This window comes from Polistes dominula, unplaced genomic scaffold, assembly GCF_049000335.1.
Source record: "Polistes dominula isolate Pdom_NZ unplaced genomic scaffold, Pdom_raw_medaka contig_80, whole genome shotgun sequence".
Lineage (NCBI taxonomy): Eukaryota > Metazoa > Arthropoda > Insecta > Hymenoptera > Vespidae > Polistes > Polistes dominula.
The window spans coordinates 1,819,255-1,835,776 of record NW_028301111.1 but is presented as its reverse complement, the minus strand read 5'-3'; the positions used below and the strand labels follow the sequence as shown (position 1 = coordinate 1,835,776).

The following is a 16,522-nucleotide window of genomic DNA, read 5'->3' as shown; positions in this document are numbered from 1 at the left end:
GATATATATTTTTTCTAATGCAATTATTTGTTTATTTTAATTTTTATTTAAATTATTAAATTTATTGATATAATATTTATTAATATATAATTAAATTAATATTTATTAAATATTAAATTTAATATTGAAATTATTAAATTTACTATAGTAGTAATATTTATTAAATATTATATAAATTCAATATTTAAATTATTAAATTATATACAAGTGAACATATATCAATTATTAAAAATATATTACAATTGTAATTATTACGATTATTCTTGTGACTCAACCGTATATGTATATAGCTATGTGTATATCATTGTTCGGTGTATGTATATATATATATATATATATATATATATACTTTGTGCAGTATTATAGGGCACATACATAGTTATGAGTGCCAAATACTGCAAGCTCGATGTTTTGTATTAACGCATAGGGAGCATTTTAATTGTATGTGTTTTTTTTTTCTTTTTCTATTTGAGCAGCCTAGGAAAGCTTTCTGTTTCTAGAAAGAGGAAAAAAAATTTGACGTATGTTTATGCGTCTTTACGTACATATGTGTGTATATCTATATATATAGATATGTGCGTGCGTGTTTGTACATGTGCGTATACAAGCATGTGAAATAAAAAAATAGTAATCAGAAGAAAAGAAATAAATGGCGAAGTTTATCTGCTGGAGTGGGGGAAAACGTGAAGAAAAAAAATGACGAATTGTGCTACTTTTTTTTTTTAATTATTTAAACAACAAAAAAACAACAGAATTTCAAATGAAAATTTATTCGAGAAACGCGTTTGAAAAATAAATTCATTTTTCCTTTACATACGAGAGAAAAAAAATACACACACACACACACACAGGCACGCACGCACACAAATATATGAGGGTTCGCAGCTGAGCTTTTCTACGGAAACCCAAATTCACCCTATTCTACCTCCAACCCTTAATTGTTCTCCCTTTACCCAAAGTTCTACACATATTCGTTTTTTTTTTCTTTTTACCTTTTTGTTTGGTTCCAAAAACAAATAAAATAATAATATTTAATAATAATATTTAATAAATGTGTGTGTAAAATCAAATTTCATTCCTTTATCTTCTTTTTTTTTCCAAATATCGTATACCCCTATCCAAATTGGTTGTGAATTTTTTTATATATGTATATAAATGTGTGTATGCGATTTTGTTTACATTGAAAATGTTGAATTACATTTTTCTCGCTTTGTATTATAATCCGTTAAGCTTTCGTGATGCAACAAATGTTGGTGGGACAGGGAAGGTGGATGGAAGGTGTTGTATTCTATGAAATATATGCACGTCCAATATTTTTTTTTTTTTTGGGAGGAGGAACGAGAAGTAGGAGGAGGAGAAAGAGGAGGAGGGCTGGTAGAGAAAACGACGAAACTTTCTCTCGCGAGATTAATCGCACGAAATGGCGTATCAAGTTTTACATGGAATATCTTCATCATAGTCTTTTTTTTTTTACATACGTGTTTGTGTATGTACATATGTACGTATTTAGGTATGTACAGACAGAAGTATTAAATGATAGCATTTTCAATCATTATTTATATAAATGATGACAGTAATAAATATATGAGCCGTTTTTTTTTTTTTTTTTGAAAGTGAAACTTCATTTAAGGGTTTTCATTTCAGTGCAATTAAAAATATACAAACGAGTTATACAGCTTAAGTGTATCTAAAGATGTTCAATTTACAGTTCCTATTAAATTAGTGTTAATTATATGCGTTTTCTAATCACGAATGGAGTTAGGCCACTGTCAAAATCAACAATTTGATTTGTTATCAAATTTCGAAGTGACTTAACTCCATTTAACATAATTTAAGATACTTCAAATTGAAAAAAAAATAAACAATACTCAATTTATTTGACATATCTTTGAAACACTTCAGAAACATAATTGATGCGATTGAAAACATTGTTCAACTGCATAACGTACAAAATTACAAACATAACCTACAAAACAATTTACTACTCATCTACATTTTGTGTGTGTGAAAGGGATTTGAAGAAATCATGATGTTCCAGTGGTATATATCGTAATAGGTCAATTATGTCTTTGAATTTTGCTGTTGTAATTTGTCTGATATTTTTATACAGTAGTGTCAATACAATATTTTCAAATTTTCTTGGTCTACCCTAGACGTGGTAATAAATTTAGGACTTTCAAATTTTCATTCTCATTCATTGATGTTTTAGAGTAAATTTGATACGGCTCATTTCTGGCAAAACACATCCAACATATTTTTTAACCAGTTAATTGATTCTTCATCAGAATTTTTGACCCTTTTCAAAATTGCGTCTTCTAATAATTTTGTTCATACAATATCTTCTTGTCTCATTTCTATTTACAATAAAGTATTATCATATTTATTCGGAATATAAGCAGACTCAAGTTTTATTTTATTAATACTTAACATGAAGTTGTAGAATAATCACTTGCAATCAGAAAATAATAAATGATGAATGAAGTTAGGCTAATTTCAAAATAAACGGCTCATATGTATATATACATAATCATTTATATCAAAATAATGAATAAATAATAATTAATATTAATCATTTAATATTTATTTTTTTTAATAATCTTAATAATTAAATTCAATAATTATTTAATATAATGATAAAAATAATTTCTTTAATATTTTATTTATCGTACGCTAGGAAGAATCGTTTCTCGTCTTAGTTAAATAATAATAATAATTATTATTATTATAATTATTATCATCACGGTAAGAGAGACTAAAAGAAACAAACAAACAAAAAATAAAGAAATGAGAGAAAGTTAGAGAATGAAAGAGAGGGAGATAGACAAACTGTTGGGATATTTCGAGCGAAAATTATAATTAATAACGAGACTAGAATAAAAAGAAAAGAAAAATAAAAAAAAAAATAAAAAGAATAAAAAACAAGTAAGGGATTAACGAAACGTATTATCCTTGGTGGTGGAGGAGGGTGAATGTGAAAAAAAGAAAACAAAAAGAAAGAAAGAATAAAAAATGAATGTGCGTGTATACAAAAAAAAAATATAAAAAAAAGACATACACATATATAACACACACAAGACACACATACACCTATATATATATATATATATATATATATATATATACTATACAAGGAAAGAAAGTAGAACGTTTTTTTTCCAAAAGGATGAATCGTCACGCCGGATTTACTCGAAAATCACAATGCATAATAATAACAATGTTTATATATTTTTTGTTCCTTGTTTATTTTTCTCCTCATTCAAAATGCAAATTTTCTCGCAAAAAGGAGATACACATTTACACTTGTATATAAATATACATTTAATTAAAATTACATACAACTAAGGTATAATAATTTAATCGTTAGTTTGTTACAACGATGTAAAATAATAGAAAAAAAAGAGAAAAACTTTTGTTTTTATAAATCAAATAAGAATCTCACGTATTTATTATTGTTTTCTACAGACACACACATACAGCCACGTATCATTTCTTTTTATGATTTGTTTCTTTCGATATTTCTTCTATTCCGATTAAATTGTTAAAAAAAAAAAATCCTTCTGTCTAAAATAAAATCGTAAAATATTCAATAAACGTGTTTTACAACACACATACAAATTTGTTTCTATTTATTTATCACTTTGAAGTATTACACGTAATTCATTTTATCATTGCTGCATCCAACTATTGCACACAGAGAAAGCACATGCATTTATACAATGTTGACAATTTATTGCCCATACTGACATATAAATATTGACATAAAAAAGAAAAAAAAAATAAGAAAGAACTAAACAAAAATTTATACGAAATAAAATACAAATATACATTTAAAAATTAATTCTAAAATTTGGCCATAACCTCAAAATTGAATATTTGTTTCTTCATTCTCGTTACTTTTATTACTTACTATTAATAAAACTGTCGATAAAAAAATATTTCTTCTCTCTATTTATCTTTCGAAATTAAACACCCACACACACATACACAAAATATAGAATATTAATACTTAAATAAAATAATAAAAGCGTATGTAAAAATAAATCAACAAAGTTGAATCTTTGAATACAAACAAAAGCATATATTTTTTCCATACATATTACAGCCTCCCCCCCCCCCACCACACACACATCGTATTATTGAATTATATATGTACGTGTATTACACACATGAAAATATAATAAACGCAAAAAAAAACGATTACCTTTTGTGAATACTTTGATAAAACAAAGGACAAAAGAAGGATATATATTGTATTAAAGTACTGACTATTATACAACAAACTACCTGGCCCCCATTTTACCCCTTAACCACCCCATCGTTACCTGAATCCTCGCAATCTCGAAACACGGCACCATCACATCCTGCCCAGGTGCTTACAATCTAATCTGATTCGTGCACGCGTTCTACAAGTCAGGTCGTAGACCTGCCGACACACTTCAAATGTAATTTTATACACGGGGTTTTATACATGGGGAACCATTGAAAATGAACATTTTATTTCTTGTCAAAGGTAAATAAGGAAAAATTGAATGAGCACTTTAAAGGGGATAAAAGACCTTGTACCTTTTTAGTACTTACGAATTTGAGACCAATCGAAAATGTAGGTCGCTCGATAATTGTACCAGTTCGGTCCGATGTTATTTTGACGTTGAGAATTCATTAACACAATTTATCTCAATCTACTAGAGATACTGTCATTGCTATTTCCGTTTAGGACTATTTCCTTCTTGTTTCTCGTTCAAACAAAGCTGCTTTTATTATCTCACTTTTATCTTCTTTCGTCGACTCATATTATCTCAAAACACAGACTAAACACCATGAATATTACGAGAATTTCTCCGTCAGGCCACGTGAGATACTTTGTATTAAGAAACAATTCATCGTCAGTCATTAATGACTGACACGGCTTATAAAATAAAATTCATCGCCAGTCAGCGATGTCTGACAATAAAACTCTTCATATAAGCCACGTCAGTCACTAATGACTGACACCTTACTGTTTTTTACATGCAAAGTACACGCGTGGCCTGACGAGAATTTCTGTAAAAATTCGCGTGACGTTGAAAATGTTAAAAATATGATTAAATGTATTATTTTACTTCTTTATATTTTTCTTTTGTTCGAATTAACGTATTCATCCAGTTATCAGATTAAATAGATAAATTATAAGAGAAATACATTTCATTTAGAAATTCAAACATTTTGTCCAATTTGTTAAATACCATTTACGTATAGAATAATTTATAATTCGATTATAATACTTTACGAGTATGAAATAGTGAGTAATACATATTTATATTAAAATGAATTATAGTTTCGAAATGAAATTGATATTTAACATTGATTAAATTTGTTCGTTAAATTAATAGCACAGGAATTTAATAAATATTTATTAATAATAATAATAATAATAGTAATAGTTAAACGTGATACACATATATAGAAAGAGAGAAAGAAAAAACCTACACACATGTTTGTGTGTGTGTTTAATTAATATATATACAGGTGTCTCTTGCCACCTAAATAAATTCGAAAGTTTGACAGTGACAGAAAAGTGAATATAATAAAAGCTGCACAAAAAAAATCAGGACTATACAATGACATTAGAATTGTTTTGATTGGTTGAGTAATTTTCGAAATTTATTAATCAATTTTGTTTTTTTAAACATAACGTTATATTTTTATACTTATTTTCGGATAGCGGCTGACTAGACGAACTCAATGATATGCAACATTAAATACAAAACCTGACAACAACTAACAAAAACAATTCAGAAAATATCTGCCCCGTCAGTTGCTGAAACAATTGAAGTATGACACAACCCTGACGCATCCATGACGGGACTCTGACATGACCACGACGCCACCTGACGCAAAAAAACTGTACTTGTTCGCCAGTTTTAGTTTCGTTGACTTTCAAAAATATTAATGTTGCACATAATTATAGGGAAATATAATTTAAAAAAGAGTTATAGGGAAAATTTATAGATTCAGTGAATTTATTATGGTTTCAACCTCCTCCCCACCCCTTCAACCCTTTTTTGAAAATTTATATAAACGTCCTGCAGTTCGAATTAACGATAATTAATGACGCTCGCAGTCCAACGCATTTATGAAATACACGCTTGGGACAAGAACGAACTAACGGGGTTAGTTAAGGGGATAAAAGGGTAAGGGGTAGAGGGTTAGTGATAAAAGGAGTACTGACTGCCCTGTAGCTGCAGCTTTTACTCGCAGAAAAATATGTATTTGAAAAAAAACGGGGAAAAAATGATATGAAAAAGAGGAACGATGAATAAAACGAAAATAAAAAGAAAAATACGGGGGTGGGGGGGAAACAAATATTAAATGCATGCACCAACCCCCTTGGGGACGAATCTATCATCGTCGTTAGCCATTTATCATCGTGCACAAATACTTTTGCAAAAAAAAAAAGAAATTATAGTTAATCGAATGTTTAATGACAATAAATTATACTATTACATATTATACATACATTCATATGTACATATGTGTGTATAAAAATATAAACAATAAAAGAAAATTTAAAAAAAAATGATTTACCAACACTTTCAAAAATAATAAACGATCCCAATTATAATAAAAAATTCAACAGAGGGTTTAGAAATAAATAAAAAAAAAATGTTGAAACAATTTACCCCCCCCCTACTCCTCCACCTTCTCAACGCATGGATTCTATAAAACTTAAAGAGATCGGAGAACAATTACTATGTTCGATCTCGTGAAATCGAAGAAAAAAGAAAAGAAAAGAAAGAATAAAAAAAAAGAAAAAAGAAAAAAAAAACTAGAGAAACGATAATCGAGAAAAAGGGCTGCCGGAATAAGGGCTCTGGCTGTCACTGAAGTTTCACGCGTCGGCGCGTTCCAATTTCACCCTACGTCATTTCGTTTTCTACGTGGAAAGTCGATTTCTCGCGTGCAACTAAATGCTGCCAGTAGGAAAAGGAAAGATTGACGTTGATGTTGCAAACCTATCCCCGAACCCCATCCCCAACCCTTCCCCCTCTCCTTCACCCTTGTAGTAAAACGCTGAAAAAGATAGAAAGAGAAAAAAAGAGAAGGGTGCTTGTCGAGAGGTTGGGAAAGAGAAAATGAGATGAAAAAAGGGAAAGAGAAAGAGAAACTATCCTTCCCTTACTTTTCACACCCCATTCCACTATTATGATGCAAGGAAAAAGGGTGGTGTTGTTGATGGCTCGATAAGTAAACTCATTGTCAGTAGTATCCGGTTTTTTTTTATCGATGTCTAGACACTCGTAAAAGAATATTCGTAATTTGTTTATATATATGTATGTATATTCAAAATAGAGATTATAAATCGAAATTTTGCAATTGCAACAAAAAAATCATGTGTTAGAAGTGAAATCTTCTTAAAACCTTAGCTTCGAGAGAATAAGTAAAATGCAGAGTATCAGGAGTAAGATAATTGTAGGGTTTAATTATTATAAACAAAAAAACAGCTTTGCTTGTGAGATACGTGGACAGTCTAGTGGCCCCAGTCGAAGAACTAACTTACATTTTTAAATGTGTGGATTGAGTTAATATGAGTCTACGCTTCGTAGTATGCAGTCGCACACAAAAACACACATATACAACACTTAGTAGCCAGGAGTGGGGACTACGAAGCATCGCATAAAGAGGAGACCGAAATAATAAGAAACAAATGCATACTGTCTTCTATCTCATTCTCTCTTAGGCTAAATCCTATAGATGTGCATATGTTTGTCTCGTTTTCTCATTTTAGTAACGTAGCCGTTTCATCGTTTCGTTGCCGTTACCATGGATTTTCGTTCACTTTTTTTCAAATCATCCCCATTCTAAAGAAATTTTCACTTCAAAAAGAATTTCATTAAGATCAGGTTGAGTAGATCTTCATTGGAAATCAACAATGTGAAAATGAAATTTCATTTATACAGTTATACAGAAGAGCTTTAAGTTTCGTTTGTTTTCATTTCTTTTTACAATATTTTCTATAATTGACCGTAGTATATGTAATAGTATTGATAGGAAAAGAATACAGCTAAGCAAAAGAGTATAGTATAGTCATTCGAGACTTCGGCCCATCATCGATCTTACGCGTCAACCCGTGCTCCCAACAGGCATGAAATATTTATTGAGTTATCCTCGATTATGCTCTCACACCATTTGGTGACGTACACGGGAATTGGTGAATAACGTATGCGCCATTGGCGTGATTTATTACATCATGGTATAGGAGATATAAATCCGAAGGAAAATTTTCCACCATATACATATATATATAGAACCCCAGTCACCCTCCCTTTCAACCCTCAACACCACCAACATCATCACCCTTACCTTTCGTGTGAAATTCAATGTTTTACGATAATCAAACGGGTAGTAAAAATAATTTAAATAAAAACAGGAAATAATTACATCTAGAAATTGTATTCTTATATGTTTTATGTTTTATGTTTTATACAGGGCCGTATTAATTTTGATCTTTTACGAGGAAGAAACAAAATGGTGATGTGGAAGAAGAATAAGTAAAAATGAAAAAGTCATCTAAGAAATATAAAATGAAAAGCACACGTATCTCTCTTTAATCAAGAACGTTGTAAAAAGGGAATCCAAATAACCCTTCGCTTTACCCTTTTGACCCTTCTTTTCTTCTTCTTCTTCTTTTTCTTCTTCTTCTTCTTCTTCTTCTACTTCAACATAGCCATATTCTTCTTTTTTTATTTCTAACTCCGCTTTTTAGAAATATCAAAAAACGAAAAAGAGGAAAAGGAATCCACTGTGTGAAAAATCGAGTCGAAAGTGTAGCGGAACATTCTCACCTCACCTTTCACACCCCTCCCCATCATTTCTAGTAAGTCTAACACCTGCATCTCACACCTTTATCACAACGTTCTTTTCATCCGCCACCAAGTTTTCCTACAAAACTTGTAACGAATCTCTTCTAAGTTAAAACGACCAAGGACACCATTTTCCGTTCCACTTTTTTTCTAATTTTTTTCATATTTTTTTTTAAAAAGTTCAAAAGTTAAAAAATCTAATATATTTTCTTAATAGAATTTAATAATTTAGTTTATAATAACTGATGACTTATTTTATTTATTTTATATTTAATAAAATTATGAGAATAAAGTGTTGAATAATTATTTGTTTATTAATTTTTATATTTATTTACTTATATATATATTTTATTAAATTATTATTATCAAATCAAATATTAAAACAAATATTGTAATAAATCAAACATAAAATATAAAATATTTTTGTTAAATACTTTTTCTATACAGACTGTATCATTTATAAAATATCTTTAATCCAATTTAAAAGATTTTACCATCAGTTAAATGAAAACAGTCAGTCCTTCATCTCTCATGGGACATCATGCTACCAATTAATTTAAATTCTTTAATCTCCTATAAGATAAAGAGATAAAAATAGCAAAAAAAAAATAAAATCAGAGAGATATACAGTCTCCATTTTTTTTTTCAATCTCATGATAATGTAATTAAACTTTTTTATGACTTTAAATACATCACAGATGATGTGTCGACATTTGAAATATTTCATTTTCATATCTAATATATGAGAAAAGATTTTTCATATTCTTTTTATTGATAATCAGATTAGTATAAATGTTAGGTTATGATTTTTGATTAAATAAGAAAAGATTAACTAACTTAACCTTACTTTAACCATACTAACTCATTCAATTTTCATAAAAAAACATTAACACACAATTTAACTTAAACAAATTTTTTCAAAGTTTCATTAAACTAATTTATACCAAATGAAATGAAATCTTCACAATAGGTGGACACAAATTTGTAAAGATTCAATTTTATTAATCAAAAGAATAAATATATATATATTATATTTTAATTAACATTAATTAACAGGACTTAATTATGATCTTAAATAGTAAAAAGAAGAAGAAAAAAACATTCATAGAAAATAAATTGTAAAAGAAAACTTATATACTTGATACACGTGTGTATGTTTGGTATATTATAATGAAAAGAAGAGACAGCTATTTTCTTTTTTTTTCTTTTTTTTTTTTTTTTCTATTATAACGGTTAGCCACTAATGTAAATTACTTCCACCACGAGAAATTTGAGTACATTTACGATATACAAAACTTACTATACATATATCTATATATATATGTACACTCACAGTTGCACATTCTTGCACATCTTTAAATGCATTTAACTTAGCAAGATGCCGGAAATATTTTCGCTGCCACGAGTACAGGTAATGGCTCCTACTTGACCTATAGAAGAAGAGTAGTAGTAGAAGGGTGGGGGGAAAATAACGGTTAACACGAATTTTAAATCTACGAGAAGGACTAATTTAATGTCGTCAGTTTCTCTCTCTCTCTCTCTCTCTTTCTCTTTCTTTTTTTTTCTCTTTCTATCTTTTTCTGTGCGTTTAATTAAGCGTACTTTAATCACAAATTCTCTTACATTTGAATAAAAAAATTCTATCAGAGTTTTCTTAACCTTAAAATGTATTCAAAAATACTTTATTAAAATGTACAAGAATAAATTAATACACTCGTGTTATTTTTTATTTGTTTTTTTCTTATATGTATCTTTTATTTATTGTGATGGTAAAGGAGAATTCAAAAATAATTGTTTACATAAAAAGATATGTAAATTTCTTAAAAATTGATATACTTATGTTAGGTCTTTATTTTTGTATTTATTTATAATTTTCTTTTTTGTAATATATCTTCAAAATACTTATTGATTTGGAAAACTGTACAAAATAAAAAAAAATTAACCTATTTAAAGAACATTTTAAAAGTTCATAACAGTAATGATTTGTTGCAACATTGTTCAGTAACATTTTAAACTGTTACTCTTCATTTATACCTTTCTCCTTTTTAATCTATCAACAAAATAGTTATTGATTTGCAAATCTATACAAAATAATATATTAACCTGTTTAAAGAACATTTTATTAGATCACAATAATAGCTATGCAACATTGTTCAGCAACATTTTAAAATGTTATTCTTTATTTTCTTCTTCATTTATATCTTCTCTTCTTATGATCTTCAGTAGTATATTCAATAATACTTATTCATATAAAACAATAAATATATAAACTTATTAAAAATTAGTATATCTACGTTATTCTTTATTTTCTTCTTCATTTACTATACTTTACTCCCTTGCAATCTATTTTCAAAATACTTATTGATTTGGAAAACTATACTAAATAATATATTAACCTATTTAAAGAACACTTTAAAAGTTCATAACAGTAATGATTTGTTGCAACATTGTTCAGCACCATTTTAAAATGTTATCTAATGTTAATCTTTATTTTTTTCTTCACTTATAACATTCTCTTTTATGATCTTCAGAAGTGTATTCCAAAATACTTATTCATATAAAACAATAAATATAAAAACTTCTTAAAAATTAATACACTTATGTTACTCTTCATTTTCTTCTTCATTTATACCTTCTTCTCTTACGATCTCTTATGAATTATATTTAAAAATATTTCTTCATATGAAACTACAGTATAAAAACTTCTTAAAAACAAATATACTAATATTACTTATCATTTTATTTTCTCTCTATCCTATTATGAATCCTATAATCTCACTTCCTTCATAAACACACAAAGCACAGGTATCATAATCCAATACTTTCTTACATCATAGAAAATAATAATACTTTTCTCAAATTTTAATAAAACAAATAAATAAATGCTTTTAGTAATTGTTCGTAGAATGAACAATTTACATTAATTAATTTTTAATATTTAGATTGAAATGTAGAATACAATATTTACCAATTTAACAAAATATTATATAATATTTTTCCATTAAAAAACTTTATTCAATTTGTAGATCCAATAGGTAAAGAACAACAATTGAAATTTGCAATCAATGGTTTTAATAATTAGTCTTACTTTTTTTTTTCATACATACATACATACAAACACACTTTCTCTCTCTCTATCTCTCTATCTCTCTTTCTCTTTCATTCCATTTCCTCAATTCATCTTCGTTTTCGTCGAAAGAAAAGGTCTGCCGTATCTAATTGGAAGAAGAAGAAAAAAAAATAATAATTGTGCACAAAGTTCGACATTCGTTTAGTCGCCTAGAAACGATGAATGGTATCTAACAAAAAAAAAAATAAAAATAAATAATAAAAGAATAAAAACAAACTATTTGTTTCTTCTTTTTTATTATAAATTTGATAATACTGAAGATAATAAATATTAACGAGAAGAAAAATACGAAAACATTGAAAAATAATTGAACAAATTTGGTTGTAACTTTGTTAACTCTTAAAACAAAAGCGAGAAACAAAGATAAAATAAAATGAAATAGAATGTATAAAAAGTAAAACAAAGAATTAAGTTTAGGTTGTTTTTTTGTTCATTTGTTTTGTTGTTTTTTGTTTCCTTTTTTTTTAGGTATCCATTCATCGAAACCATTTTTCACTTGTTTGTTAGCGATGCGATGCTCTCGTCAGTGTTCTTATGATCATCGTTGCCTGGGAACTTACTTCTTTTTGTGATACATTATACATATTCATATATACATAAATATATACATATACTATATATGCTATATATATTAAATTAGCAACTAAAGGTTCCCATTGTTCTTTTTTTAAATTTTGAAACATACATTGTAATACATTGTTGATTAATTAATTGTTCAATTTTATTGAAAGATAAACTGGTAAAGAATTGAAACAAAAAATTTGCGGGAATTTAGTTGTTAACCTTATATATATTTATTTTATATTATATTATATTATATATGAGTATATATATGTATATATTTTGTGTATTTTATAAAAGCCTGTTTCTAATTAACGATAAGCACGCGTACGAGCGCGAATGTACGTTGAATGTGGTGTAAATATTCAAGTGGCTAGTAAAAAAAAAAAAAGGATAACTAGTGAACGTAGATTTAAGTTGGGTTATGTCAAATCCGGAAAGAAATGAAAAAAAAGAAATAATTAATTATTTTATATATAAAAATCCTCTATTTACATTAAATTCATTTTAATTTCAACTATTCAAACATTAGTTCGTAAAAATATATTTTTTATTTTATTTCATTGGTTGAATTATAAATTCATCTGCCATACATTTCAGGTTATGTTCATTTTTATGTATAATATCTCACTATTTACATTAAATTCATTTTAATTTCAACTGTTCAAACATTAATTAATAATAATATACGTTTTATTTTATTTTATTTCAATTCATTGGTCAAATAATAAATGCATCTGGTTACAGGTTATCATTTTAGGTTATGTTCTTTTTTTTTTTAATAAAACTTTTATTTAAATTATTTATACAGTCACACAATTATGTTTAAATATAATACAAGTAATATTATTGCATTTATTTTTCCTTAACTTTGTAAAAATGTAAAACAGGTTGGTGAACATTAGGAGAAAGAGAATGAATTCAATCTTTCAATTTTCCATTTGTTAATTTGAAAAAATAATACAAATTACAATTATATGATACAAATAATTTTTAATAAAACATTTTCTTAACCTTACTTTTTCTTTTTTTTGGCTCCCGGAATTGATACAACCCTGGTCATCGATTTGACCAATCAAGAAAGCGTTTGTTTCATCAGTGGCTAGTTTTTAAGCTCGCAACGCCCACGTTGAGCGAAAACGTTGGAATCATTGGTCCGATTTGGTTTCGACAATTTTCAAAATCAAATTTTTCAAATTTCAAAGAAACCATGTTTCTGTCTATAAAAATTGTCTCAAATTTTGTCAATTAGAAAAAGGATGATTTTATAAATCATGGATGTTAAATCCGAACAAAAATTCCAACGGTTAGATCTTTTTTGCTCCGTTTACGCTTTGGCGGGCATCAAAGTGCATCTCAAGACGTGCACTTCCTCGGAATTTGTTTACAGATTATTATTATTATTATTATCATTATTATTATTATTATTATTATTATTATTATTATTATTCGTAATAATACTCTTAAATTACGAACATGCGAAAATTATTAAATAAAATAAATTTTATAATTATTTTTATTCACATTAATAATTCAAATATTATAACAATTTATTAATAAATATATATATATAATTTTTTTTTGAAAAAGTGTTAAATGAAATTCGCACTTTCGTAATTTCAGAGGATAAGCTTTATATTATCGTGGGCATGGCGTTTTGAAAATGAGCAAATATATCTCGTAAAAATTTAATTATAATATATATAATAATTATATATCTATGAATAGAAATGAAGAAAAAAATTGATGAATAAAATGTTTTCTTTTTTTGTTCATTTTGTTTTCACGTAGGTCGATCTAAGGCACATGGATGAAAAATCCGGAAGTAACGTGGTGGACGTGGGAGTAGATCTTTCAGAATTCTATATGTCAGTTGAATGGGATATTTTAGAAGTGCCTGCAGTACGGTAAGTGTTTTTTTTTTTTTTTTTATTTAATTTAATTTAATTATTAATTATTAATATATTTTTTAAATTGAAATAATTGTTGGTATCATAAAAAAAGTGTATTTGATTAATTAACGAATGAAATATTAAATACGTGAAAGTAATTACCTTAAAAACTTATTCAATTGTTCATTTTTTTTTCGTTTTTTTTTGTTTTTTTTTGTTTTAATTACAGAAACGAAAAGTTTTATACGTGCTGCGACGAACCATACCTCGATATAACATTCAACATAACCATGAGAAGAAAAACACTTTTCTATACCGTCAACATCATCATACCATGTATGGGGATCTCTTTTCTTACCGTTCTGACGTTTTATTTACCAAGTGACAGCGGAGAAAAGGCAAGTATTATTTATTTAATAAAATATCATTTTATTTTTTATTCAATTAAATTTCTTTTTACCATTAACTATTTCACTGACAATTAATTAAATCATTCATTTGTAATCAATCTGTCAATGTCAATTAAATCCATTCTGATTTTTGAAGTTTTAAATTGTTTTCTAAATCTTGATTCATTTGAAATAAATCATAATTTATATTATAAACAATCATTTGTATGTTTTAATGCAAATGATTAGAATGAAATATTTACGATTACAATAATTTCATATATTATTAATTCATAAAATAAATCATAATTATTTTTTTTTTTTTCATGCACATTTCATGAGTTTTCTTTTCTTTTTTTTTTATTCTTTTATTATTAATAGAAAAATGTGAATAACTATCTTAAATTGAAGAAATTTAAATTATTGACAGTATAAGTTAATCAAAGAGAATATTCTACTGATTTCAATGAGTCTTTTAGTTTTCGAACTTTGATAAATTACTCCTCTCTCTCTCTCATCTTTCTCTCTCTCTCTCTCATCTCTCTTTATCTCATAACTTTCATGGAGAAATTAGCTTCCATCGAATCGAGTGTTTCAAATTTCAGAGAGCTTTTCCTTTTAATCCTTTAAAAGAGTAATTGTTATAAACGAGTTTTCAAAACGTTTCAAAACTATCCTGTAAGCTAATATCCTTTTAATAACAATTTTTAATTAATATTTAATACGATAAATGATTCCGTATTTTATAATAAAGTATTAATGGTTTTCAATGTTTATTAAACATTAAGTATTTTTTATTAAATATTATTATTATTATTATTGTTTTAAAATCAAAATAATATTTGTGATAAATAATTAATTAATAATATTGAATATATATATATATATATATATATATATATATATATATATATATATTTAAAATATTTTGCAATAATAAAATATTATTCTCAATTTTTACTTGATACAAAAATAAATTAACAAATAAATAAATCTTATTCAATTATTATATTATTTTATATAATTATTATTTTATATATTATATATATATATATTTTTTTTATAATTATATTATTAATAATTATTTTATAATATTTAAAATAATTCTAGTAAAAAAAATTTGAAAACTATTTAATAATAAATAAAATTATCGATATTATAAATAAATGAAAATAATTTTTAATGAAAAACTTTTCGAGTTTATATATATATATATATTTTAATAATAATTCATTCTAATATTTCTTCAAACCGTATTAAACGAAGCAAGAAAATGATCTTATTTCTTTCTCTCTCACTCTTTGAAACTCTCAAATTTCTTCAAAGTAAGATCTTTTAAAAGAAACTTTTCGAAACTTCGAGCTATCGCTTATGAATAATTTAACTCGTCTTTAACTAAAGTTGAAATTAAAATAACAAATGAAAATGTTAATAATAGAGTGCTATACTATCCATCTTATCCATTGATATCAGAAATAAATACATTATTATACAGAAATATAATATATTTCAATAAAATATACATCAAAATAAATATATTATTTATGAGTCGTCTATTTTGAAAGTAGCCTACCTCCATTTATGTTCGAATCGAGATATTGAAGGGTTTTCATTTCAATGCAATGAAAAATATACTAACGAGTTATACAGCTTAAGTGTAACTAAAGGTGTTCAATTTTCAGTTATTATTAAATTAGTGTTAATTATATG

The 16,522-nt window shown here is 26.4% G+C and overlaps 1 protein-coding gene across 8 annotated transcripts in view; it reads left to right on the top strand.

Moving 5' to 3' along the window:
* Positions 1-16,522, top strand: part of nAChRalpha4 (nicotinic acetylcholine receptor alpha4) — a 185,045-nt gene that overhangs the window by 130,084 nt on the left and 38,439 nt on the right. For all 8 annotated transcript variants that reach the window (XM_089176757.1, XM_089176759.1, XM_089176760.1 and 5 more), the window contains 2 exons: positions 14,323-14,438; positions 14,653-14,821. In XM_089176757.1, coding sequence (XP_089032883.1) covers positions 14,323-14,438; positions 14,653-14,821 — 285 coding nt within the window. The remainder of the gene's footprint in view (positions 1-14,322; positions 14,439-14,652; positions 14,822-16,522) is intronic.